At 41.4% G+C, this 27306-nt stretch overlaps 1 protein-coding gene across 1 annotated transcript; it reads left to right on the plus strand.

Moving 5' to 3' along the window:
- The first annotated feature begins 226 nt into the window (after positions 1 to 226).
- tppp (tubulin polymerization promoting protein) lies at positions 227 to 26455 on the plus strand. The gene is made up of 5 exons (XM_083647115.1): positions 227 to 282; positions 12515 to 12595; positions 14299 to 14625; positions 23954 to 24107; positions 24219 to 26455. Exons 2-5 carry the CDS (start codon positions 12582 to 12584, stop codon positions 24411 to 24413), a joined length of 690 nt encoding a protein of 229 aa, XP_083503241.1. The 5' UTR covers positions 227 to 282; positions 12515 to 12581; the 3' UTR covers positions 24414 to 26455.
- The last annotated feature ends 851 nt before the right edge of the window (positions 26456 to 27306 follow it).

Here is a 27306-nt window from a genome sequence, read left to right on the forward strand (position 1 = left end):
AGTAACTTGCCCAACACTGGTTGCTGGCATTCAAAAGGGGGGGATTCAGAACTCAAGACTGTGACACCGGTATCTGTGTATTTGGCTGCAACGAGGCAAAAGAAAACAGCTCGCAGCACTAGTCGGCAGCCAATCAGTGGGCTCGTTTCGCTTCAGCATCTCTCTCACAGACAGACACAGGGAGCTCAGGCAGAGACGGCAGTGTCTTCACGGCTCTTCGCTCGACGAGCAGGCATGGCTCTGTGAAGCTGACCAGAAGACTGCGGAGCATTACGTCACCAGGTGATTTTTTTTTTAAATATATAATAAAATTATGGCAATACGCTCCTCAGTCGTGGAAACATAGGGTCATTTGTTTTGGTTAAGCGTAGACCAACATTTAGCCTGCATCAAAGAAGAAAGGTTGTTTACGGAAATTTAGTTGATGTTTCACTGGCAAATGGGTTCGTTTTTCCGTGTCTTTATGAATTGCTTTAGTAGCCTACTGTATAGGGGAATTTATCCGTCACATAGGTCAATCAGGTTTAATGCATTGAGAGATGTGCGCGGGGGCTGCCTGCCTGCCTAGACTGTGAGCGTGACAATAACAATGATCACGTGGGCTCCTCAATATGAATCCGGTAGCAAGTTTATGTAACATGTCTCTCTCGCAAGTAACACGCCGATCACTGTCAAGTACAATGAAGATTAGCCTTCTCTCAAATCTTTCCCATTTTAAATTGATAGCCAGCTGTGAAGTCCTCCAATATCTAGCCTAACTGATGAACAGCAATACATTTTCCCTGTGGCTGCGCAGCTGCCAGGATATGCATGCAGGTAGTTATATAATTATGTGTGCGGAAAACATAATTATATAACATTTATTAGCCGCCTTTCTATTGTGTTTTTTCTCTTTTTTTTAAGACTATCAGATGAGTATAAATCATATTTCAGACAAACGCACAGATGGTGCACAAAATATTTTCAGTTTGATGATGAAACATGGAGCACTATGATGTGCACTGGCACTCATTATTTTTTGATGTAGGCCTATTGATTGATTAATAGCAAATGTGAACGGTGGCTAATGTAAAGACTATACATTCTGTTCTCGGCATTGGTCAATATCAGTACAGGAGTAGTGATTCATGCTGTAAAGACAGTAGGCTAGGCTACACCTCACCCACAAGAGGTCATTTGTTTATTTGTATTCAATTCGTGGCTTTCTAGCCTTGTGCTCCCCATATGTTGAATTAGGTATGCATGAGAAGAAGATAGTCATCGCCTGAGTTTGTCCCAGATTTCCCTGTTCTAGTTGCAGTGCACTGGTCCAAGAGCCTTTGGGTTCTGTCATAAACAATTAACCTCAGTGTGTAAATTAGTCTATTTGGTTTGTGATGAGTGAACTCATATTCAGGCCAGGCTCACAAGAGAAAGGGTATGCTTCTGGGCAAAATGAAATACTGTAGTCTGACTCCATTTTCCATATTATTCTGTATAAAACCATTTCACGCCTTCCGATCAGGGAATGTTACCATTGTGTGCACATATGCAATAGTTGAAATGGAGACACTAGATGGGATTTACATAATTTTCTGAACATTCTAAAACAAGGTCTCTTAATACCACATTCCCTATTAATGAGGTAAGGTGAACACATTGCATAACACAAGAGTCTGGACTTTGGCTATAAAAAAAAGTCCTCAACGGCAGCACTCTTTAATCAGAGCTAATGTGCTATTAGCTAAGCAGGCGTGTCTCCGTCTGAGCCATGTCACAGACACTGCTGCTGTCCTGGGTGTCATTTATTCATCACAAATCACAAGGACCCTCAGGGCCTTCTTTACACTGCCTTATACCTCTGTTTGGCTTACTGTTGCTGCCAACAATAACCACTGTAGCTTGTTTTAAACATATTGTTTCTATAGCACAATGCTTGCCAAGATCTTGGTCCTTGACTGGGAGAGCTGTTGGCGGGTGGAGGGAGGTGAGGACTGAGGGACACAGTGTGGTGACTTCAGAGCCGGGGGGGCCAGCGTGGTGATGATGTCATGCTCTCTGTCTCACTCTCTTTGGGGAGGGAGACAGAGTGGGGGACAAGAAGTGGTACAGTCACAGCCTGTGGAATGGTTGAGAGGTAGCCTATCTAGTGGGGTCAGGTCGGGCTAGTCGATGGTACGTACAATGGCGAAGTATCCTGATTAGGCCTGCCCGATATAAGGAAAATCTGCGATGTGCGATAACATTGTTCAATATAGCGATGACGATACGACTTGCGATAAATAAACAAATATTTAAAGTATGCATATTAGCTATACAGTTCCTATGTCTTTCTGCTTTAATAATGCTAAAATAGACCCCAAACATTGAATAGCCTATGCCCACTGAATAAAGAAATGAAATACACACTGACTCTAGCTGAAACTACACACAGCGTGTTTGGGCTTTGACAGAGGGGCGGCGCGCACTGTTGCAAGGGAAAGGTGTACGCTGGATTTACAACACAAGACAAAACGATCAGATGCTGAGTGGGAATGCATGACGCATGTAAATAAAACCACTTTTTTTGCGTTTCAGGCAGTCTTTGCAATGTGTTTATTGCGCATGTTCATATTGCGATGACGATGAAAATATGATTAATTGTGCAGCCCTAATCCTGATTGACTCAAATCACCGTTAGGCAGTGCTTGTCTCATTCATTAGTGTACATAGCCTTCCCAGGAGTGACCCCGAGTCGACGTTTCGTTAGGAGCTTGATTCCACTGCCAATCTCACAGTCAAATAGTCGCAAAATGTAGTTATGAAACAAGGATCATTCCATTCTGCCTATATGGTGGTGCTGAATGTCTGATTTGAAAAATAGTTGCTTGGTTTCTCTCAATAGATCGTGATATATAGTGGTGTAGTTAGGGATTGTTTGTTGTTGGTCATGATTAACGGTCCGCATCAACAGGGCTGAATCATTGACAGTGGTGGTGTAGTCAGGAATGTCATACCGAACCGACCTGGATAGCTAGGCTTAGATAGTGAGGTAATATGCAGTTGTGCGGTGGTAGCATGGAGGGGGGTGTTTCCAGGACGCTGGATTACACCGTTAAGCCTTCTTGAGGTGTCGTGGGCCTAACTTAACGAAACGTCGGTGAAGGAAGGTGCCCACTTGAAAACCCCAATGACATGCTTCATACTGCTGTTGGCTAGGGTAGGTAACTGGTGATTTGTGTCTTGTTTATTAGTTTGTTAGCCTGTTAGCTTGTTTTATTCTGGATTGGGCTTCTAAATGTGTTTTTCCTCGGATTTTGGCACAAGGGATAGTAACATCTTGTCCTGTGTATTAATTAATACTATTTTGGTGGTATATGTATCAGCCAATTAATACCGTAAAACCAAATCCCGATTAAAAAAATAATAAAATCAAACCAGCTCATGCCAATGGATTGTCTGATTGCCAGATAGTCTTATAAAAAAAAAAAAAAAAAAAAATCATATTGAGCCGCCAAATCCGATTCGACTGACAGAATTCTGAGTCGGGGGGCAGCCCTACTTCCCAGTCAGTTGGCAGAGATGGCATACTGTACTTGTCAGATGGAGGTCAGTCATGACGAGCAGACTGGGGGTTTTGGTGTGGTATCATGGCATACTTGTCAGATGGAGGTCAGTCATGAGCAGACTGGGGGTTTTGGTGTGGTATTATGATCGGCTGGCGGGTTGCATTCCAGAGCAGCTGCCCGGACAGGACAGTGATCTAGATAGAAAGCAGATGGGAACTGCATGCCCAGTCACCATGAAGGCATGATGGGGGGAGTAAGTAGGCTAGCGGATCACCACACTCCTCACCACACACATCTCAAATCACTCTGTCAATGGGGTCATCATTGTGTGCATTAACCAGTGTAGGAAATTAGCCAGGGGCAAAGGCCCCAAGAAATCTCAGAATGCCCCTAGAAATCATGAACTAGGGGCAAAAATTGCAGCTAAGTTTTGGATAATTTTCATTCAATTACTTTAATTTCCATTTCCGTCTCTAACACACACATGCATGCAAGCTGTTTGCCAGAAGAAGATGATAAAGAACACACTCACACAAACAGTGCTGTTGTTCACACTAATCTTTAGCAACTTCAGGGTTGCCACTGTTTTGTAATGATACTTTTCAAGCAATAAAGCCAGCAAAATGAAGGGGGAAAAAAATAATAAAAATGTATCCATCGCAGGTTTCCTAGGCGACCAGCCGCCTGTTTGAGCTGAGAATGCCTGTGAGAGAGCTCAACAGCCAATGACAGCTCAGCGATCAGCAAATCACTGAGAGGCAAAGTGACCACCTACTTCCTGCTTCAGCACTGTACCAGAGATTGTCATCCGCCATTTATTTTCCCATACACATTTCGTAAAAGGCTTATAAAAATAGTTTTACTGGTTCAAACCAAACGGTACGGATATATTAAGAAACAGGAGAGATCACATAACATTTCACTGGGACCAAGATGTTAAAAAAAATGCAGGTTTAAAGAAAATATTCTTTCGATGTTTTTATAAGTTTTGGTCCGAGTGAAATGTTCTATGGTCTCTCCCGATTATAGCGTTAGCTGAACCGTTTGGTTCGACGAAGTACAACTATTTTATAAGCATTTTACGAAATGTCTATGGGAAAATAAATGGCGGATGAAAATCTCTGGTACAGAGCTGAAGCAGGAAGTGACGTTCCACTTTGCCTCTCTATACTTGTAGCCTACGCAGAGAGTGATAGTGTAGATAGGAGGAAAGTGTTGCTTGGCCCAGCACTACTGATGACATGTACAAATGTTAGGTGAATTTTGAGATGACAGAGCACACGAGGCTCAAACTCAGAGATTGTGGTCGGCTAAATCCAAGCACTTTCAAGTCCTTGATCATTTTTTCTGAAATCCAAGCACTTTCAAGTACTTTCCAGGTCTGAGGCAACTCTGAACTTTATGCACTAATTACTTAAGTGTCCCCAATATTTTGTAAATGCCCCAATTTTTAGATAGTGGACGCAAAAGTTGCCCCCAAAATATATATATATATTTTTTTTTCCTACACTGGCGTTAACACCATCTGCCAAACTAATAGGTGACCACAGAATGTAGTTTTTCAGTATTTCAGTCTGCATATTGTCTACTGGCTGATCTCCTTTTTTGAGAATGAATAGAATGTTCCAGCCACGGCAGCGTCTTGTTGCCTGAAATAGATGCAGTTCAAAATGGGTCAATTTCTAGTTAAAGCACTCATCTGTGCAATGTATCGCCAGAAGCCGAGTGTATGTAAGCACGCTGTCATCCAGTCACAGATTTGTCTCTCGAGATCTGCCCTTAACCAAATGGCTTCCCTTTTGTATTTGGCAAAGTGGGACAGAGAAATATGCACAGGACAAAAGCATTCCAACCATTCCGGACCAAACCAAGGTCATTCACTTTGTATTTTGTTTATCAGTGGTAATAATAATAATAATAATAATAATAATAATAATAATAATAATAATAATAATAATAATAATAATAAATATAGCCGCAAGCGGCAATACCAGGGGTTCAAGCCTATTGCCCCCGAAGAGGCGTATCTGTCATTGGGCCAAATTTCAGGGATTAGCCCAGTGATCAGGGCCGGCCCGCCCTATATGCGAACTAAGCGGCTGCCTAGAGCCCCGGGATTTGCCAGGAGCCCCCTAAAAAAATTTTTTTTTTTCTTTTTTTTTTTTTTTTTCAATAAACATAGGCTATAATATTATAGGCTGTGTGTGGTAGTTAAAACATAGGTTGACGTTTATTTATGTTTGTAGTTTAAACAAAAACATAAATACTGTAGGCTACATACAGTACAACACAAAAGGCTGTTATTTACCTTTTGTCGCCACCTGGTGAGTAAATATATATGTAACTAAAAGCATTACAATTGACAACCGGTCCTGCATGTATCTACCGGTCCTTGGCACAAAAAAGGTTGGGAACCCCTGGTTTAACTGACCTGGCAACCCCTATGGCTGCTGGGTTCTACACGCTTGCTTGACACTGATAGGGCTACAAACGAGCGTCATCATCGTTACGTTTGTTTGTTTTAAATATTCCTCTAAATATGGCTAAAAGTCCAAAAAACGTCAAATTTTCTTCGGCACTGCCCTGCCGGGCAGCGCCGAGAGTCCCCTCCTTACACCACCCCCTACTTAAAAGTACTTCCAGCGCGGATGCCCCCAAACCCCCGCCCCTGGGAGGGGGCCCCTAATCTATATCCTGCTTAGGGCCCCCAGATGGCTAGGGCCAGCCCTGCCAGTGATATGGATGGTTAGAAAAACAGGAAATGAGGTGTTGGTTGTATCGCCGGAATTTGGTAGATTGCTATCAACTGCTGACCTCCAGGTAACCACCTGACCCTAAAATGGCCTGTGAAGGCCTAAAAACAAAAGGGGTTCGAGCCTATTGCCCCCGAAGGGGCTTGAATATCTGTCATATCTGTCATTGGGCCAAATTTCAGGGATTGGCCCAGTGGTATAGATGGTTAAAACAGGAAATGAGGTGTTGGTAATATCGCCAAACTTTGGTAGATTAGTATAATTTTGTGTTTCTGAGTAGTGGGTGAGTTCTCTAGCCTAGGTGCAAAATTTGGTTACTGTGGGCCTTAGGGTTTCTGAGATATAGACAGTTTTACGGAAGGACAAGAAGAATAAGAATAAGAAGAAAGAAACTTCGGGGCTTGAACCCCTAATAATAATAATTGATTGGATTTATATAGCGCCGTTCAAGACACTCAAAGCGCTTCACATATGAGGGGAGGGAGGGGGAGGGAACTCAACTCATCCACCACTGATGTGTAGCACCCACCTGGGTGATGCACGGCAGCCAGTTTGCACCAGAATGCTCACCACACATCAGCCTATCATGGTGGAGAGTTGAGGACTGAATGTGCCAATTAAGTAACGAGGGATGATTAGGTGGCCATGATTGAAGGAAGGCCTGTTGGGAATTTAGCCAGGGCACCGGGGTTACACCCCACAGGGCACCGGGGTTACACCCCACAGGGCACCGGGGTTACACCCCACAGGGCACCGGGGTTACACCCCACAGGGCACCGGGGTTACACCCCACAGGGCACCGGGGTTACACCCCTACTCTTGGGAAGAGTGCCGATGGGATCTTTAATGACCACAGAGAGTCAGGACCTCGGTTTAATGTCTCATCAGAAGGATGGTGCTCACTCACAGGACAGAGTCCCTGTCTCTGCCCTGGGGCATTGGGGAGATTATTCATCAGACCATTCAGACCAGAGGGAAAGAGCACCTCCTACTGGTCCTCCAACACCACTTCCAGCACCAGTCTCCCATCCAAGGAGTATCCTAGGCCAGACCTGCTTAGCTTCCCAAGGAAAGCCAGTAATGTAATGCAGGAGCCACTGGTGCTGATGTGTGTGTGGCCACATCAAGCAGAATACATCGCTTTGAATGACACAGAAATGGATAAGTGGGCTATGGCATATACTGTACCTACTAATGATGTCATCCTCCACTACATACTGTCTGTCTATACTCAGAAATGTCATTAATATAATCATTAAAAGACGTTCTTCTTTCAGAGAACTACATTTTTAATAATATTTTCTATTCCAGTGGTTCTCAAACTTTTTCACATCAAGGACCGCTAACTGACACAAATTAGACCACAAACCCCCATTTGATAAGATTTTGTCCCAGGGTCCCCCATCTGATATGACCCTCCCACTCTCCTGGCCCTGTCTTGCAGGAGCCTGGTGTTGGGGTTGTTAGGCTGATTGGGTGCACTCATGACCTTCAGACCATTCAGTCTTTCTCCCTCCTCACTGATGCACCTTTTGTTCTGTTTGTTTGTTTAATGTAGTTTGTTGTTTATAGTTATTTTCCATTACTTTTAGTTAATAAATTATTCTTTTAACTTTTACTTTGGTGTATGACTCCCCTCATTTCTTACTTGTTTGAGTCAGGTTGTAACGTGAGGGGAGTCTACCAAAGTAAAAACTAGGGAAATAACTAGACAACACAAACTAATTTACATTAAGCAAACGAACAGAACAAAAGGTACATCGCTGAGGAGGGAAAGAGACTGAAGGGTCTGAAGTTCTTCTTAACCCCCATGAGTGCATCATGCCCAGGTGCACCCAATCAGCCTAACGACCCCAACACCAGGCTCCTGCAAGACAGGGCCAGGAGAGTGGGAGGGTCGTCACACTTTAGATGTTTTATTACAGAAAGTGTATGAAACCCATGACAAAAATAGTCATACATTCTGTCATTGTGTTACTTATGGTTGGAATTCTAGTTAAAATAAATGATTGCTCTTTTCGCTAAGGGACCCCCTCAACGACTTCTAGGGGTCCCCGGACCCAACTTTGACATCCACTGTTCTATGGACCCATTTCCACAGTAACCGTTTTGAGTGGTAAAAAGCAGGAAGTAAAGCAGGTGTAACCAATACCATTATTTATGGTTTCCATTCCCATTTAGGTGTTCCAGTGCTAGGGTGTTAATGTTATTGGTTACACCTGCTTTACTTCCTGCTTTAACGCCTCAAAAGGTTGCTGTGAAAATAGCCATAATTCCCATCGAAACCATTGAACGTGCAGACTTAACACAATCTCACATGGTTAGCTCTTCATTAGTCTCTTGACCATGATGCGACTTGAGGATGCTTGCCTTGTGTTGAGGACTTGAGGCACTTGAGACTACTGACTATAAATGGGTGGAGAGTGAAAAGATTCCTTTGTTGTACTTTGATTTTGCTGCTCTCATTGAGGCACAAAGGAAAACAGCACGTACTCTATTGAAGGATTGAGGATGACCACTGAATATAAAGTCAATAAAATACTAAATCTCAGAAGAGAAAGCTACTGTATGTATTTCACTGTATTACTATTGAGCATTGAGCATATTACAGAAAGCTGCTGTATGTATTTGTACTACTATTGCAAATAGACTTCCAGGGAATGAGTGGGAGCTTGCGCAATATAAAATGGGTGACGTATCATGCAAGTTAAGACAAGTTTCCCCACAATGTAAAGGTTCACTCATCAGATATGCGGATCCGACAAAAATAGAACAGGTGCGTATTTTTTCTGTCCCACATGTATCACCCATCTATTAACATGGGCGAGAGAGAGAGTCTGTTCTGGCAGATTTAGCGGATCCGCACGGAGCCGTATCGCATCTGGTGTACATTGGGTTTAAGTCAATAGTGCTAGTCTGCGATGTCACTATTTGTGTGTCTGTGTGATGACATGGGCATGTGGCAGAGTCAGACAGAGGAGGACTGGACAATGGGTTCCCATTGTGCATAGCTCTGGGTGACATTATTCATACATAACCTCTTCTTTTTGCCTAAGATTGACACATCGATTATAATAGCCTTTTGCAGGGTCAATGTCAGGACTTTTGTACCCATGTGAGTGTTGCCTGTACTTTTTTGCAAGTTCACATTTATGATTGTTGGCAACTGTGTCTTGGAAACAAAACCCTTTACAGGGTGCCACTGCATGGGTGTGAGGGAAAGCAGGTTATTTGCAACGTGAAATAAGAGGGACTGTTGAAACTGTGCTGGTTGGAGCAGAGTTCAGCTCATGGAATACGTCTCTGCAGTTTGCATCTCATACTTGTTGTTATGGAGATCCAGTACAACGACTGACAGACTGTTTTAAAGACTTTATTGTGGGTGTACTTTGCCATGGCAGCACAGAGCCTTTGAACGATGCTGAGCTAACTATGGGAACAGCTGAAAGGTGAGCAGAGAATCATCATGTATTGCCACAAGTATAGTTCAGTGTTGCATTCATAAATAGTAGAGAGGCATATAAGGTTAAAATAAAAATTCTTCTGACTATTTTGGGTTTGACAGTAATGTGAAACTCCTGTTTCTAACTTGATGAGAAAGATTGACCAAATAAGCCCTTCAGATGTGATGGAAGTGTGAGACCAAGATGAGAAGGTGAAATGCTGCTGGTCTGTATGTGGCGATGCAAATCAGGACGATGATGTCTTTACAGAGGAATCCCTGTCCTCAGACTGAATGAAATCATCAAGGCGAGAGAGAGAGAGAGTAGCGCAATCATTCCCTTAAGAGGAGAACGAGGAAAACCAGGCTTCAGTTTGCAATTGTTGAATGCATGATATTACAAAATAAGTAACATAGCTGTTTGGAAGCAAGTTGTTACTAGTGATGATAATGATGGGCTCAGAGTGAGAGGAGGAGCAGACTTGCAGACTTTGTAGTTTGCTTTGAAGAATGAGGCTTTCATTTTCAGTTCTCAATTTTATTTTCTCTTTTTCCCTCTACACCCTTACACATACATACAGTAGTATGTATGGGTGAGAGTGTAGAGGGAAAAATAGATGTATTATGTATGTATTACATACATACTACATACATACATACATACATACTGTACATACATACATAGGCCTACATACATACATACTGTACGTACATACATACATACATACATACTAGGGCATTCACGACTAGTGAATTTGACTAGTCGACTAGTCGTCCCTAAAGGTAGTCGACTAGTCGACTAACCGTTTAAAAAAAAAAAAAAAAAAAATCTTTAAGAAAGAACATGAGGTATTTACACGACATACATGGACTATCATATCCCATATCCCATATCCCCCACAAAGAACATCAAAACACAACAAAACAAAACAAGAAAACTGCATAAGATACACAATAATCCAAGAACAAACAAGACTATTGGACAAACAACCAAACAAAAACAATGCATTCAGCTCCTATCCTGATAAGCCTAATGACACTGGGGTAAAAAGTTCTTAAAGTCAAACTCTGTATGTGGTTGCCATATTTTGGGGATGTCTAAGAATCTGCCTTTGCTCTTGTAGTAAATGTTATCCAACGTATGGTAGCTTGAGAGTTCATTCCACCAGTGAACTACAGCTGGGGGATTGGATGCTTTCCAATTTAAAGCTATGCATTTCCTAGCTGCCAACAGGGCAAGATCTATGTATTTACTTTGAATGCATTGTTTTTGTTTGGTTGTTTGTCCAATAGTCTTGTTTGTTCTTGGATTATTGTGTATCTTATGCAGTTTTCTTGTTTTGTTTTGTTGTGTTTTGATGTTCTTTGTGGGGGATATGGGATATGGGATATGATAGTCCATGTATGTCGTGTAAATACCTCATGTTCTTTCTTAAAGATTACATTTATTTTTTATTTTTTATAAAACGACTAGTTGACTACTAAGCACAGTGTTGACTAGTGGTTTTACTAGTCGACTAGTCGACTAGTCTGTGAATGCCCTGTATGTATGTATGTATGTACAGTATGTATGTATTACATACATACTGTACATACATACATACTGTACATACATACATACATACATACATACATACTGTACATACATACTGTACATACATACTGTACATACATACATACTGTACATACTGTACATACATACTGTACATACATACATACTGTACATACATACATACATACATACATACATACATACATACTGTACATACATACATACATACATACATACATACTGTACATACATACTGTACATACATACTGTACATACATACATACATACATACATACATACATACATACTGTACATACATACTGTACATACATACATACTGTACATACATACATACATACATACATACATACATACATACTGTACATACATACTGTACATACATACATACTGTACATACTGTACATACATACTGTACATACATACATACTGTACATACATACATACATACATACATACATACATACTGTACATACATACATACATACATACATACATACATACATACATACTGTACATACATACATACATACATACATACATACATACATACATACTGTACATACATACATACATACATACATACATACTGTACATACATACATACATACATACTGTACATACATACTGTACATACATACTGTACATACATACATACTGTACATACATACATACATACATACTGTACATACATACATACATACATACATACATACATACATACATACATACATACATACATACATACATAGGTTGAGGCCACGTCTCGTCATAGACGCTGGTTTAGCTGGCTCAGCCTGGCTGGGAGCGTGGTCAGGGTGGGGTAAAAAACCCCAGTTCTATCCATTCAGCAAAGTTAGAATTTAGCTGATAGCCCAGCCCAGGCAGACACGATCATGGATTTAACCACTGCAGTAAACGCACATCTGAGCAGACGTCTTGTGTTCTGCTCTAGAACCCCCAAACCTGTAGTTTAGAGCCGCAGCACCGTCTTTTGGTGAGTCAGCCCATGAGATATATGGGCAGTTTTACCCCACTCGCGCGCCAGCCGTTTAACATTTTGTGGGTGTTCCCAGACATGCGGACTGTCTCTATACATACATACATACATACATACATACATACATACATACATACATACATACATACGTACATACATTATACATACTGTACATACATACATACATATGACATTCACCTTCATTCTCTTCTTTTTTTACAGCACAAAGAGAAAACAAAAGTCAGCTAATCCAAACAGCGTACAGGGAGAACCAAACTCCCACACCAGCATGGCAGACCACAAGTAAGTCTGCTCTGTAAGATGTGTGTGTGTGTGTGTGTGAGAGAGAGAGCATACATAACATTGCATTGTGTGTGTGTGTGTGTGTGTGTGTGTGTGTGTGTGTGTGTGTGTGTGTGTGTGTGTGTGTGTGTGTGTGTGAGAGAGAGAGAGCATACATAACATTGCATTGTGTGTGTGTGTGTGTGTGTGTGTGTGTGTGTGTGTGTGTGGGGGGGGGGGGGGGGGGGGGGGGGGTGTTGAACGTCCATCTGCTTTGCTGGCACTTGATTAGCATGCTCCTGAATTCCACAAAGATCTATTCATAACTCTCACCTCTGTGCCAGAACACTTAAGACATCTAGCCATTCACAGGCAGCATTTGCACAGCAACACACCTCTGAAGACTGTCTAAGCTTGCCCGTAGTACAGAGGCACCTTGCAACAGGGAAGACAATTAGCAAGCAGTGTGTTGGCCTTAAGGCAAGAGTCATTGCTTTCTTTCTGGAGACGAGTTACTGTAGTTTGTCCAAACAAATCTTGCAGAACAGGGTCAGATCAGATGGATATCTACTCAAACCCTTCCCTCCTTGTGTACAAGCTGTGTTTACAGCATCACATTTGCTCTCCTCTTTCTTTGTACCTTTATGTTGTAATAGAAAGATTACTAAAATGCTTTGTTGATTCATCAATAATCAGTCGCTCGTTGAAAATGAATACGGAGAATTTATTCCATGAAAAAGTTCCACTGTGCACAGAGGGTCACACTCCTAGAAAGGTTAGTCAGGAGTGCGCCACGAGCAAAGGCATCTCCCTACCATATACTGTAGTGAGCACCAGCCCCCCCCCCACCTTGGAGGCCAGTAAGTTTCCACTAGCTCACAGAAGTTCAATCTGATGTTCTCAAAAGACACAATACAACCTCGATCTTTTCATAAGACAAAATACAATGTTATCTCTCCCTGGCTGTGCTCTCCAGGTGGGGAAGAGCCAAATAGTCCACTTGAGAGACGTCTTAAGAGAAGAGAGCCATAGATCATTATTGAACAGATACAATAATGATCAACAACCAATCAATAAGCAATCAATCAATCATTTTTCACTCACAATGTGTTTTTATTATTATTATTAAATGCAGTGAGGTTTTATGCTTTCCCTTACCAAGTTGTGAGTTCCTTCATTGAGTGCCTTTTAAAAGGCTTCAGTAATTGGGTGTAGATAGATCGATAGATACTTTATTGATCCTTTGCAGGAAATCCATGTGTCACGTAATGCAGCCACATTCAACATGTCAGGACAAAAACAGGAGAAACATGAGGACATTGAAACATGTAGCAAGGCACAAAAAGTACTGTCAAGTACTAAGAAAAGAAAAAGGGGCAGCAAAATACTGATAATAATAATACTAAAGTGCAAAAAATGTGCATAAAGTGACTTGCAAGTATCTAGATAAAGAACAGGTACCGCTGGCCAACAAGATAAAATACAATATAAACAGCAACACACACACACACACACACACACACACACACACACACACACACACACACACACACACACACACACACACACACACACACACACACACACACACACACACACACACACACACACACACACGTACATTGCACAAATATCTAAAAGTGCAGGGAAGTGCATATATTTCACTTATGTCAGTGTGATAGTTCACATACACAGGAAGGTGATGTCTGTTTCCTCCTTATCAGAGTCAACGTAGACGACTTTAAGGTCCACACAGCCAAACATCCCAACGCTCCCTTACGTCCGCCCAGTCACCACTCCAAGGACCGGGCGTCCAAAAGGCTCTCCACCGAGTCTAACGGGACCAGCGAAGGAGGCGTTGGGTCGTCCACACCGGTGGAGATCACCGCTTTGGAGGAGTCATTTCGCCGCTTTGCCATCCATGGTGACACGCGCGCCACAGGCAAGGAGATGCATGGCAAGAACTGGTCCAAACTCTGCAAGGACTGCAGCGTCATTGATGGCAAAAACATCACCCTCACCGACGTGGACATCGTCTTCAGCAAAGTCAAGTAAGACAGGCACCATCTCACTGTACACTGTCTAAATGCTACATATTGGCAGGTTCATGTGTATCAGGGGCCACAAAGGCACGTCTCTGAAGGCTCAGGTCTCAACAGAGGGGGCGATGTTGCAGCAGTAGCCAGACTCAGCACACACCAGGGTAAATCTAATGCTGGTAAAAGTAGAAATTTACCTTATTGGTTATACTTTTTTTTTATGTAGGTATAATGTATAGATTTGATTGTATTTGGGGTTTACATTTCATTGTTTCAGATAAATAATTGGATTATTCATGACTAATACTCGTGTTAATAATTAATGGCTTCTTACAAGTGGAGCTGACCACAGGCTAGACATGATGTTACATTACTACTTAGTGTTGCATTACTATTCTAGTGGCAGACTTGACTACAGGCTCTTGACTCTTGACTTTGTAGTGATGACAATTGGCTCCAGATTTCACTGTATGAATGAATAACAAAGGCTTCATCTATTTGGTGTGTAAAGGTCCTTACACACCGAGCACGTATTTTTCGTGCGATTAATTCGCACGTCAATAATATTTTCCGAACCTATATCAGTCAATGCAACCGTGCATACCAACGGCGAAGTTTCGCCCAGCGTTATTGCGGTGTTTATTTTTTCGAACCACGTTCGATTTTTCAGAAATTCGCTTCCGACGTGTACACATCTGTGGCTGTGATTGACAGGTGGGTCAAAACTCGCATCGCAATTTCGTGCCGTATATTCGCATCGCTCCCGATGTGTAAGGACCTTTAAGATATGAACCTATCACAACTGTCAAGCTACCAGACATCATTTCCAATATTTACAGCATATTAGAGACAACTCAACTGCATTTGGTAGCTGTTGAATTCCATACACTGGGATAATACATGGTATTCTTAAGGCTCTGTAGAAGTTGTCCATCAGAGTTAAGGGTCAGGATGGCTCATCTTGTCTCTCCCCTGGTATGATGCCACGAATCATGCTCATTGAAAATGGCTTTTTCAGTGAGCTCAGAGAAACTTTCCACTCTCAGCAGATGATTGTGGAAACCTTCTAGTGTCAAAATCTGCACAGAGAAGCTCAAACATCCACCTGGAGGAACAAGAAGAAAAACAGATTTTTAACTTTATAGGGGGTCTTTATATCTTGGCGTACTGTTATCTTATGGCGGAGTGCAAACAATTGCATCTTGACGAGCTCAGCTTAAAATGAATAAAGAACACCTGTTTGATACTCCCTGGAGTGCATATAAAAAAAAGAAAAATCTTATTGGGGTAATTTATGTGAAAATGATCAGGTGAAAATGTTTTAATTATGATTTATAATAAAAAATATATACTGTGTCTGCTTTTCCAATTTAAAGTCATGGGCACTAAGTGTCAAAATCATTAATATATAAATAAATCAATATATAATCTAAAAGGATGAAAATACAAACCGAGATACCTGTTTTTGCAAATTAACTCCATGCCAAAGTTTCTAGGCTTCTAGACTTGGACACGCCTCTAAATGCACTAATGCCAGGCGAAAATATCCCAGCTGGAATTTGCTAAATCTGGACCACAGTATTCTAAAATGTTCATTCATTTTTTTTACCAATTTCAACTTAGTAAACAAATGGAAAAGAAGTGCAGTCCTTACGTTTATATCGCCACAAAACTGGGACTGACTGACTGACTGTCTCGATTGTTAAACCTTGTACCAACCAAAACTTAGATGACTGTATTTTCAATTAGTGATTTCTTGTGGACCAAGCAGTACAAATAAGAAACATGCATGGACAATCTTTAAAAGAAACGTCTTCTGCACTGAAAACCATTCTACATTGCATCTCAAGATTCAAGATATTTATTGTCACTCCGTTATACAAGTACACACATTGTTATGCTAGGGGTTCCATTACAAGACATAGTGCAAGTACAGTAGGTACATACATTAGTCACACCAGTAATACCTATATATGTAAATAACAGTGGTGGAGGGAAAAAGCTATAGAATAGCAATAAAAGAGAATAAATATATAACAAATAATAATAAACAAATAGTTCCACTTCTCAGTGGAAGGTGCAGTCAGGACAAGTTGTGCAGCAGCAATGTGCAAATGGCAGTGCCACAGATTTATTGAACTCAGTCAAGTTAGTGTCTGTGTGTGTGTGTGTGTGTGTGTGTGTGTGTGTGTGTGTTATTTATGGTTGAGGAGTCTTGTGGCCTGTAAGGCGCACACACACACACACACACACACACACACACACACACACACACACACACACACACACACACACACACACACACACACACACACACACACACACACACACACACACACACACACAGCTGCACATTGTATAATAAAGGAGAGTGGGCATTCTTTATTTCTACAGTGTAGGGAAGTTACCTGGGCGACATAGTAGGGGAGAAACAGTAGAGTAAGCTCTGGCAGGTTTCTGTCTCATGGCTAGGTTATCCAAGGCCATGCATGTGGCTCCAGATGCAGGAGAATTGACCACTTGACTATATTTATGTTTGTTGTTTATAACTTTAAGGGCCATCATGCAGTTTTTATATTCATAAAAAGCAAACCTGACAGTGCACCACTGCATAATTATTCATAACACCAACCAAACATAGGAAGCAGGAGTTGGTTGTGGCATATAGTCAAGTGGAATGGTAAACGTCTAATGCACTGTACAGTAGGCTATGCCTCTCCTGACGTTGACTTTTATTGTGCATTCCTTTATAACTGGGAACTGGTAATCTTACCGGTTCAAAGTTCATGAGCTGGGACGTGACGTCACTAGAGCTGGTATTTCCCATTCCAAACTGGTAGGAGCCTCAGCAGCCCCGACGTAAAAAATCCAAGATGGCTGATCCGCGCAACAACAGTAGTTATAATCGTTTATACCATGGTCTGGGTGAATACTCGATTCTGATTGGCTGCAAGGTGTCCATTAAAAAGTGATATTGTACAGTGATAATGGACACCTAGCTAAATGGTCTGTTCACCGTTCATATCAATGCGCCATAGTTTCACAGTGTGGTATCAAGAGAGCTGTTTGAGCTCTATACCCCTGTTAAGGGTTAATATGACAATTTTCTAAGTTGAGAAAAAAATTGACTCGGTCAAAGTAAGTATTTAAATCACCCCTGTGTGCTCAGTTTATCAAAAATAACTCTTATTTACAATTTTGATTTTCGTTTCGGAGATTTCCCTCCCCTGACAGAAGCCGGCTCTGAGCCATTATGAGCCACTCTCCGGACAGAGAAAATGGGCGTGAACAGCCGAGGAAAGAGAGAGAGAGAGAGAGAGAGAGAGAGAGAGAGAGAGAGAGAGAGAGAGAGAGAGAGAGAGAGAGAGAGAGAGAGAGAGAGAGAGAGAGAGAGAGAGAGGAGCAGGGAAGCTTGCACTGTGTGTGTCAACAGCGCTGTGCTGTCCTCCTTTCTCTCTCTCTCCTCTCGCCTCTTCATACGCACATTTTCTCTGTCCCACAGTAAACCCTGGAGAATAATACTCATGTATAGATTCGTTTCCATGTTGCCAAACACTATTGACAGTTTGAGCCTTCCCGCAGATGGCAAAACAAGCAGTTTTTTTTGGACTCCAACATACTGAAAGCAGATAGTTTTCACTCTACTCCTGCCTCGCGCCATTTACGTCTTATAAGACCCGCAGACGTTAACGCAATTCCCTGGAATGCGAGTTTAAACGACCCAGTTACATGGCGTTGCATTCTTAGACATTGCCGTTTTATTTTGTATGTTGTTACATAGGCTACAATTGGCCAAATTATTAGTTAGCTTGATTCTAGAATTGTGCCAGGTGTAGAAACTAAGCAGCCATTTTATCCCATGATAGCCTAATCTCGAGGGGACTATTTTGTTTCGCCGGTTCTCAACTCATATTCAAGGTTATGAAAACTAGATTTTGATTGCAAAATGCATGGAAATATAAATGAATGGTCTTGTTTTGTTTCTTTGGCAAGTGACCATGGTATAAGCGGGTTAATGCACTTCGAGGTGTCCATTATCACTTTTTAAGGGACTTCGCGGAGGCAAACCATCCTCGGCTTCGCCTCGGACGGTTCACGCCTCCACGTCGTCCCTTAAAAAGTGATAATGGACACCTCGTCGTGCATTAACCCTTACATAAATACTATTTAGCACTTCGGTCTTGTTTGTGTCTCATTAAATCAGCTGTACACACAGCACGGCCTACTTCTATCTGTGTGGACATGAGGCTGCAGTGTTTGTATGCGCAAAATGACACGAAATGCCTTGTTATCAACTGTTATTGCTAACAAAGGCTAGCCTGGCTAGCGAGTGGATCTGACCAGTGAACAAACAGTGAACTTCCCAGCTCAACTTTTCTGCAAATGGAATGCTAACAAAACGGATGTGACGTAATTTAGCCTCCACATCCCAGTTATTTTGCGATAAAGGAACGCACGATTAGTCAACCTCATCAACAGCTTCACAGTTTTATTTTGATTTGATTTTACCTTTATTTATACAGGGGTGGCCCTTGAGAGCAAGCTCTCATTTTCAAGGGCACCCTGTTACAGCAAAACATATATAAAAGTTTCAAAATTACAGACAAGATACAAACAGTCTAAACAGATGATAAAAGCACATCAAGTAAAACAAGAGCTTCCCCCGTGCAAGATACCCTCTAGGTCGGAGCACTCTAAAACGACTCTAGAGAGACCAGTTGCCAGATTAGTGTGTCATGGAGCCTATTCCATTTATCAGGGGCATAGAATGAAAAAGCAGGCTTTCCGTGTTCAGCCCTCACACGCAGTGGAGGCAGTTGACATAGCAATGGGTATTCAGGTTTACTGCTGTATACATTTTTCTATTGTCTTGGCATGGATGACTTAAAATGGATGTTAAAGGATGGCTTTACTGGTAATCAACCCACTTTGTATCATTAATAATCTGGGTAATATAAGCACATGGGCAGTGATTACCTTCTCTCTCTGTGTTTTCCTCACGGAGATCTCCCATTTCCTCCTCTGGCAAAGCATTCCGTTGTGACGCATTTTACGTCACAACGCGTCACAACGGAGCTGCGGAAGTTCTGCTGGAGAGGCAGAATGGGGCGGATATTTTTTATTTTTATTTTTTAAGTATGCACACATCCACAAATCGCATGGAGAGCCTTAACAAGTGAGGGCGGAGTGTCTGCAGGCAGCAGCAGGAGCATTTTTCTCCATGAGGTAAACAGAGAGAGAAGGTAAAACACTGCCCATGTGCTTATATTACTGAGATTATGATACAAAGTGGGTTGATTACCGGTAAAGCCATCCTTTAACTGTTAGACAAAGAATCATGGGGCTCCCCTGGGGTTGAACCCCCCGGAAAAAAGATTTGTGGGGCACGGTGGCGCAGTGGCAGCGGCGCTGTCGCCTCACAGCAAGAAGGTCCTGGGTTAGATTCCCGCCTGGGACGCTGTGGGTGCTGAGGGTTTGTCCCCATGCCCAGGTGGGCTCGTCAAAAGGGCCTTTCTGTGTGGAGTTTGCATGTTCTCCCCGTGCTCCCCTGGGGTTTCCTCCAGTCCAGATAGGAACCCCCCACTAAAAACATGCCAAACAAAACCCCCCAAAAACGGCATATCTAGACCAACTAGACTAGAGAGCACATACTAGAGAGGGCATACCCACGCCACAGCGTGTTACGTGAATCCATTTGGAACTTAGGCGCTCTTTTGTGATTGGCTACCCCCATTGTCACGCCCCCTTTTGGCTAGTGGGCGTGGAAAGCTAATCAGTTTGTCGTTGTCATTTCTGCTAAGTTTCATGGTTTTACATTAATCCATGTGGAATTAAGCATCTTTTGTGATTGACCACGGCCATTGCCATGCCCCCTTTTGCCTAGTGGGCGTGGAAAGTGAATGAGTTAGTCCTTGGCCCATTCATACAAAGTTTCATGGTGTTACGTGAATCCATTCATACAAAGTTTCGTGGTGTTACGTGAATCCATTCATACAAAGTTTCGTGGTGTTACGTGAATCCGTTTGGAAGTTAGGTGCCTTTTTGTGATTGAACACGCACATTACCACGCCCCCTTTTGCCCAGCGGGCGTGGAAAGTTAAGCCCTTCTAAGTTGGCCCATGACCAACCTTTCTGCCAAATTTCGTGCAAATCCGTTCATAACCTTTTGAGATATCCTGCTGACAGACAGACAAACAGGGGCGAAAACATATAGCCTCCAGCCAACTCCACGTGGTAGAGGTAATAATAGTTGACTTGGGGAGTTGACAAGTTGTGGATATTAAGCTTGTTAATATGGATAAACCCCCCTCTATTGATGAACTACACAATGCACAATACACAGCTTTAAAAAAATCTAAGAATACATGTGCATATACTTTTTTCTAATGGGCAACATTTTTTCATCAGGACCCTGGACTCCTGTTTGCAGTCTTGCATGTTCTAATCAGGATCCTGCACTGTCCACAAACCAGTTTTGAAGGGGCTGCAGTCAGTGATGCTGTATTCAGCAGCACAGTACAATAGAATGTGTACATTTCAGAGCCAAACACAGGAGGAGGAGGAGGAGGAGGAGGAGGAGGAGGAGGAGGAGGAGGAGGAGGAGGAGAGAAATGGGCTGAGGGAGGGGCTGGTTTCTGACTCCAGGCTGAGCGAGCTGGGGGGGAGGGCTGCCATGCCAGATATGCAGATCTTGACATTCCCTTTAATCAAGAGTCTGTAGCATATGAGCTAGCTGCTAGCACATCTTAATGAGCACTGTCTAATGACAATATGGCTGAATAAATCCTTATTTCTTCCGGGTATAAAGGTCTACTACTGTAACACATGGAGTCTCTGCTGTCTGCCTGCTTGGAGCAGAATACCACATCATAAACTATGGATGAGACAGAAATCTGCCAAGGACTAATTAATTACTAGCATGATCTTGTGCTGACTTTATATGCCAGGCTTTGGTTGTACTTCATCATTGAAAATGATCCGGAAGCATTTTCTACATGACCTGTATGGAAATACAGCTGAACCAAATACTAGATGTGGGCGATATGGCAAAATATCATATCACCATTTTTTTCGGGCAGGATCCCGATCCACGATCTTGTCACGATTCTTTTTCATGTTGGTTAAAGACTATTTTGCAAAGTACTGAACAGTACGCTGGTGGATGAGTTGAGTTCCCTCCCCTCCCTCCCTTGATATGTGAAGCGCTTTGAGTGTCTAAATCCAATCAATTATTATTATAATTACTATTAGGGCCGAGTGATATGGACCAAAAAATCATATCTCTGTATTTTTAGGCTGAATGGTGATACATATCTTGGTATTTTGTACAAAGTGGACTAAATGTTCAGTTGTAAATCAAAGCTACATGTGAGATGTCACAAGTGGATATAACGACTCAATGGGTAAAGGCAAATATTAGAACAGCTAGAACAGTCTGGTAAGCTCAGAAAATGACATCACTTCACTGTAATGCAGCCTTTAAGACAACACTTATACCATATCACGATATTACAATCTCCAAAGTCTAAGATGATATCTAGTCTCATATCACGATCTCAATATAATATTGCTATATTGCCCAGCCCTACCAAATACCATACTGTATCACATCACATCCATATTGACTATGGACTGTACAACACAGCGCCTGCATTATGTGCATCTGTTGAGTTCTTACTATTCTAAGCTTAGTCTTTTTTTCTTTTCTTTTTGACTTCATCAGAGCCTCCTCTGGGGCTTATTTGTTGTTTATTGATCCATGTGCGTACTCCTGACAGAAGTAGTTCAGTTGGGGGGGTTTGCAGAAGAGAGATAGTTGTCTCCCTTGGACAGAAGGCAGCATCTGGAAGTCCAGTTTCACCTTCTGAGACTAGACAGCATGGAACAGGCGCAGAGGAATGAAGCTCTCAAATGTTCAACACTGACGGATAGCCCAAACAAAACCAGTCACTGAAGGAGTCCAATTAATAATAAACCCAAGCATCCATGTTTACTGTAGCTGTTGCTATGACAGCAGGTTGCCCAGGGTGACTGCAGGCCATAGACTGTTGTTTGGGCAATTTATCACCACAGCAATGACTGTTTGTGTTTGTTACTATGCACTTTAACATGGAAGTGAAATGGGCAAATGGCCAGTTAAACAACTGTAGCTCTCTCAGAGGGTGAAAGTGATTGATGATCATGACTGAGATACTGTACAGTGTATTGTCAGTAGGGACAACAACTAGAACCAGTCCCAGAGTCCTGCTTTTCTATCCTACCGGGTTGTTGATTGCATTCACCAGGTCTAAATCAGTCCCTATAAAATGGCTGGAATGAAAACCAGCATGGCTGTGGAAACTGTGGATTGGAGTTGTAAATTGCTGTTATATACAATATGCATCAGAACACGGCCGGTCGTGTATACAGCCTACCGCCTTATGTGTAAGCCTGTGGAGACGCTCAGATCACATTGGGAGACATTGACAAGATCCAAACAGTGAAAGTGTTTATGTCATCAGAATACCTTCTCTGCACTGTGTCCTTACATCTGCCATGTTGAAGTTATCACACATGGCTTTGTGTTATGATTACTGTCTGCTCTCCTTTCAGGCTCTCAAACTGTACTGAGAATCTACAGGGTTCGCACACATTTTCACGGAAAAAATTTCAAAACTTTTCCATGCCTTTTCAAGGATCCATAATAGAATTTCCATGCAATGTGAGGCAGTGCAGACTCACATTACCAGAAATGATCACTGCACTGGACAAACAGGACACACCTCTTTATATTGGATTTTAGTGCTTTAGAGTGACTGCATCACATTACATAGAAGCTATTGAAATAAATCTTGAATTTTCCATAAAAAAAATGCAAGAAACACTAAAATTCAATATACCGTACAGTTATGTCCTATTTGTCAGGTGTAGTAAGAATGTTTTGTATTGGTTTGGAGTCAGTGGGTCACATTACATGGAAGCTATTTGTGGGTGAGGATCCATTCATAAAAATAGAAGCACTAAAATCCAAAACAAAGAGGTGTGTCTCATATAGTATTAATGCCTGATACTGATTTGGACACAATTCATTTCATTACAACAAAATCCCCTTACTTTCCCCAAACTTTCAAGGATTTTACCAATTCCATTACTTTTTCAGGTCTGGAAAATAAGATTTTGAATTTCCATGACTTTTCCAGGTTTTCCATGGCTGTGGGAATCCTGGCTATAGGAAAAGGCCTAACCAGACCACAGCACATTTATTATGGTCCCTGGAGGCACTGATCAGCGTTAACCACAGCTAATTCATCTTATGCTATGCAGTGACAAGTGTTATCCCATATCCCCCCTCACATTTCAGGAAGAAATCCTGTCGCACCATCACGTTTGACGAGTTCAAGGCGGCACTTGGAGAGTTGGCCAAGAAGAAATATAAAGAGAAGCCTGCAGAGGAGGCTGAGGTGGAGGTCTTCAAGTTGATTGAGGGGAAGGCACCCGTCATAGCAGGAGTCACGGTAAGACTCAAGAAAACATTCCGATGTATATTATTAACGTCATTAGAAATAAAATCCATTTGACCCAAGAATGATAGAATAAACCCAGATGTGTTGTACGCTTCCTCGCAGAGAGCCGTGGCATCTCCGACTGTGAGCCGTCTGACGGACACCACCAAGTTTACAGGGTCGCACAAGGAGCGTTTTGACGACAGCGGCCGCGGGAAGGGTAAGGCGGGACGAGTAGACATGGTCGACACGTCTGGATACGTCCCGGGATACAAACATGCAGGGTCATATGAAAAAAAAGTCACCAAACCGATGTGAGGGCAAAGATAATGAAATAAACATTCGATCAACTACTAGGATAATTTTCTATTCAAAAAAGAATACTCAACGAAAGCACAAATGAATAAGATTTCATATATTCTCCCGCCCATCTATTTTGTGTATTAGTGTGAGAGATTTTTTAGTTCCTCTCTTTGTGAAGTGTGAGAACTGGAAAACTGTTTACATCCATTTTTTACAAAGTCATCACCAGCTGGTACATTCCTATCTGATAGCAAGTTACTGCCAAGAGAAGAGAACAAACAGGAGAAAGTGTTATGCTATGAATACTGAAGCTTTGATGTTATGATAGGGCCTTATATTTATTAAGCACAATGAACATGCCAAGAAAAACAAAAAAGTTGGACAACAGTTTGATGAATTAACAACATTGCACTTTTTCATGGAAATCATTCTATTCAAGAAGAAATTGAAGAAATGCATGCTTAATTTATTTTTGCTGAGTTTCAATGTTATTTGGCACAATTTTCTGAAATAGATATTATCAGTGTATACAGTAAGACCAAGATTGATAATTCCATTGTCAACATCATCCCCATTGGTCATGAATTTCAGTGTCTTAAAATCTGCTGTTCATTTTCTTTTTCAGTGTACACTGTCATTTCAATATAGCATTCCTATTCAGCTAAAACCTGAATAGGATATTCAAATGTAATTAATTATTTTTATTTGTGTGTCTACTTGTTTTGGAATGTTTAGAAAAATATAATTCCGTTAATTCTGTCAGACTGAACGTGTGTTAACCCTGTTTTTATTATACTTATATAAAAACCAAAATTCTTACCAAGCCATTTTTTAAAGGGCCTGCTTGTAAGTTACAAATTGTAATTTCAATAAGATATACTGTATGTATTTGATCCTTTTTGATGATTAAGATCTTATTGTTCAAACATGAACCTGTATGGAAACTGTTTTGATAACATGCATTCTGCAAGAACACTAAATTGATTAAGTCAGTTGAAGGGGGAAACTCTTACAATAGAAGATGAGCTCAGTTGTTTAAGATTGTATTTTTAACATTTTACTTATATTTCCTTGTCAAATTTATATAGTTCTAATATATTTGTGGTAAGATTGTGTATATTTCTAAAAATATATAGCCGCATGGCTTAACTTATGACACTGGCTTTGTATGTTTTCTGTGTAATTGCTGTACTTTGTGCATGTTGTGTGGACTGCATTTGATTCAGAAGCGTATAGACTAGACAGTAGTAGGAATTAACATCTGAGCCTAACATCTGATCTGTCATGTCTTCTTTGAACTGCTGTGCTGTTATCTTCACTGAAAATACAAATCGATCAATTGTGGGATCGTGGAAGATTTAGCTTTTCATGTTCAGTGTTGGACACTGAACATTACTAAACAAAACCAATGTAAACCGAATTTAGTCCCATAATATCCAATTGCTTCTAAGTCAATGCATATCAACTTATGCAACTTATACAAAGTTAGCCACCCTCCAATGCTATTATATTTGTCTGTATATAAGATTTTGTGTATCTTTTATGTCTGATACCGTTAAGTAATCTGGGAAGTAATCTGAGGCACAAATTCAACTAAATAAACAAACTGGGTACTACTGTCATATCATAACTAGATACTATATTAGGGAAAGGGAAAATTGCAATTGCAAACAAGATATACTTTTGTAGGACATTATTTTTCCAGCATAGTGGCAGGGTGCTCATGTCACACTATCTGTAGCCTCAGCTGATGAAGAATCATGCATCGAGTGGAAAACTAGCACCCCTCAATGTATTCTTTAGAGTCTGCTGTAGTATCTCCAGTATGATCTGTCTTGTGTGCTTCATGCCAAACGCTGTGCACCTGTGGAGGAACGATATAGTCTTATTTTGTATTTTATTTTTTCAAATAACTTTCAATGTATTATTGTGCCCTGGTGCATGCAGTGTTTTTGTTTCTTGTTCTTTAGACCTTTTAATGTGTGTTAATTTGTAGTGCATTATTGAAAATAAAAAAACACCCCAGAGCCTCTGCTGGGTAGGTTAGGGGGTGCCAATCCAAACTTTGGTATTTGGCATTATATTCTTATGAATTACACAAGAACCTCTCAGTACTATCCACATAACTTACTGTATGTAACAAAACATAAAAATCAGACCAGTGGTTCTCAAAGTGGGGTCTGGGGATCCCCCAGCAAAATTCCATCCATAAGTAACACAATGACAGAATGTATGACTATTTTGGTCGCGGGTTTCATACACTTTCTGTAATAAAACATCTAAATCTAAGCTAAAATATTAGAAGAATATCAGATGGGGGATGCTGGGACAAAATCTTAAATGGGGGGTCCGTCTAATTTGTGTCCGCTTAGCGGGCCTTGACATGTAAACGTTTGAGAACCTCTGACATACACATTCAAATGATCGTCCACATTATTTGTGCTGTTCTGGTAGTAGTAGTGTGTGTGGAGTGTGTTTGTGTGTGAGTGAGAATGTATAGCTGTCCAGCCCTAAGGCAGAGGTATAAATAGAGCCATAGTGCAGCTGGAATCTAGGTGCATTCATTCAATTGCAGTGTATGAGGCAGATGGAGAGACACAACTGACATAAAAACAAAAACAGACACAATCTTGCCAGATCCATACATTCTGACCCTCTCATTAACATTTCCTCGCCCCCAAAAAATCATTTAACATAACAGTCCTGTCACACACACATAAACAGCATTTCTTGAATGAATTGCCCTTCCCCCGCTACCGTTTACATCACCAAGCGAACAGAGCATTAAAAAAAACGACATTTTTCAACACGACTAGAAACGTAATAAATACACAAAATGTAAATGTACATTGCAGTGACTCATAAATAATTAACATTTGTGCTAACAACAAAGATAAATCTTCCAGGA

The sequence above is a fragment of the Poromitra crassiceps genome, assembly GCF_964638095.1.
Source record: "Poromitra crassiceps genome assembly, chromosome: 1".
In the NCBI taxonomy this organism is placed as follows: Eukaryota; Metazoa; Chordata; class Actinopteri; order Beryciformes; family Melamphaidae; genus Poromitra; species Poromitra crassiceps.